Genomic DNA, 1,730 nt, shown 5'->3' with positions numbered 1-1,730 from the left:
GATTCTACGTGTAATTCTAAGCAAATTTGCCGAAGAAATCATGGGTCTATAATCAATTTCTGACATACAAATTGACCCGTCCTAATGTGTGTGCTCGCCAAGTCACACAATTTTGTTCACTTTTTTCAACGTTGGCGATGTTTTAAGCACTATTTCATAAAGCAACCATACTAGCCCTGAATTGATTCAAAGAGAACGTTTAATAAAAAATCGGGTTAAAACAGACTGAGTTATTCAACTTAAAAAATTTTATGCTAAACAACTAAAAAATGTTTGCTTAAGTGGGTTTTTTTTTATAGTTCAGCTTATCAGAAAAAATACATTAAAAAAAGTTAAAAACAAAATTGCTTACCTTATTATTTATTTTAAAATTCTTAACTAAACCCATATTTTAAATTAAAACTGCTAGCAAAACCTTAGCTAAGAATAGTTTATGAATTAGTGGAGATTTTCAAGATGTTTAATGGATTTTCAAAAACAACACTCGACTACGCTTAGGACCTGCAATCTGTCGCTTAAAAAATTCGTGCAATTTTCTTGATTTTGTAACATGGTGTTATATTCGCCTAATGTTTGCAATATACATACATATTTTATTTTATAATTGTTCTACGCTTAAGATTGAATGGAACATTTACATATCTACATACTATTTTATTTTTCTTAATGAGCTCTTCTTTTATTTAGCCATGAATGTCTGCATTGAATACCGCCAATCTGTATTGTTTAATTTTTTTCGCCACCGGCTATTTTTTAGGATATCAATCTCTTTATGCTAATAATATTATATTAAGTATGGCAAGGTCTAATATAGGAAAAACAACACGCAGATGTTGAGTTGTGGATTTATACTTAAAGTATTGTTGAAAAATCGATCCTCACCTTTTTGCCGAATTTGTACCCAGTTGCCATATACATTTTGTTTAACGCAAAAAAAAACATTAACGATTCAAAAGCACAACGATTATGAAAACATTCCCGCAATTACGCACAATTGTAAATATTTATATTTGTACACACATTTAATTTCATATTAGTGGTCAATGGCTTTGACCACTTAAGTACCTCTTGTTGATAAAAATCCAAACATTATTACAAATTCACATTCCTCTTTACTCGTCGATTTTACATCCACTCAACACACAAAATAAATATTATCGTATGTCTTTAAATGGTATATTTTAGTAGTAAACGTCGTCATAGTATTCACGCGTCCCACAGCAGCCCATAAAACGTATACGCGTATCTTCCAGGCACAATTTCGTATCCTCTTTGATCTCATTTATTTTCATGCGTACCGCCTCACGCATCAAATTGTAGCACATTGATACCAGGCCCATGCCGATAAGCATATAAAAGAAATTGATTGCTAATTTGGAATTTTGATCGGTTATTAATTGCATATTAAAAATTTCTTCAGGATCGGCAGAAGCATCTTCTTTTATTTTCACTGCTGCCGCATCAATATCAGCTGCAGTGATCAATGACGCTCCAGGTACGAAATCTCCAAACCCAATTTTACACAGGGAAGTCATGCAGAAGTAGAAGGAGTTGAGAAAGGACCATTTTTCCCAATTCGCAAACATAACGGTGCCGGTAAGGATGTAGGATATTATTACCCAAAGGCAAGCTGTTGATGGTACAATAATTTTCTTGCGTTGATATCCGCTTAAGCTACCATTTTCCAGTGCATCTAGACGAGATTCATATACTGTTCGCTCCTGCGTACA

The 1,730-nt window shown here is 33.1% G+C and overlaps 1 protein-coding gene across 1 annotated transcript; it reads right to left on the bottom strand.

Moving 5' to 3' along the window:
- Positions 1-776: 776 nt before the first annotated feature.
- On the bottom strand, positions 777-1,721 carry LOC108378220 (uncharacterized; the record flags this gene model as incomplete). Its single annotated transcript, XM_017634511.1, has 1 exon — positions 777-1,721. A coding segment is annotated over one exon (540 nt), but the record flags the coding sequence as incomplete, so codon positions are not given.
- Between the last annotated feature and the right edge of the window lie 9 nt (positions 1,722-1,730).

Source organism: Rhagoletis zephyria, unplaced genomic scaffold, assembly GCF_001687245.7.
Source record: "Rhagoletis zephyria isolate East Lansing unplaced genomic scaffold, Rhagoletis_zephyria_1.1 Rzeph_scaffold_13611, whole genome shotgun sequence".
Taxonomy (NCBI): domain Eukaryota; kingdom Metazoa; phylum Arthropoda; class Insecta; order Diptera; family Tephritidae; genus Rhagoletis; species Rhagoletis zephyria.
The sequence above is the reverse complement of the archived record's forward strand: the minus strand, read 5'-3'. Positions and strand labels throughout refer to the sequence as shown.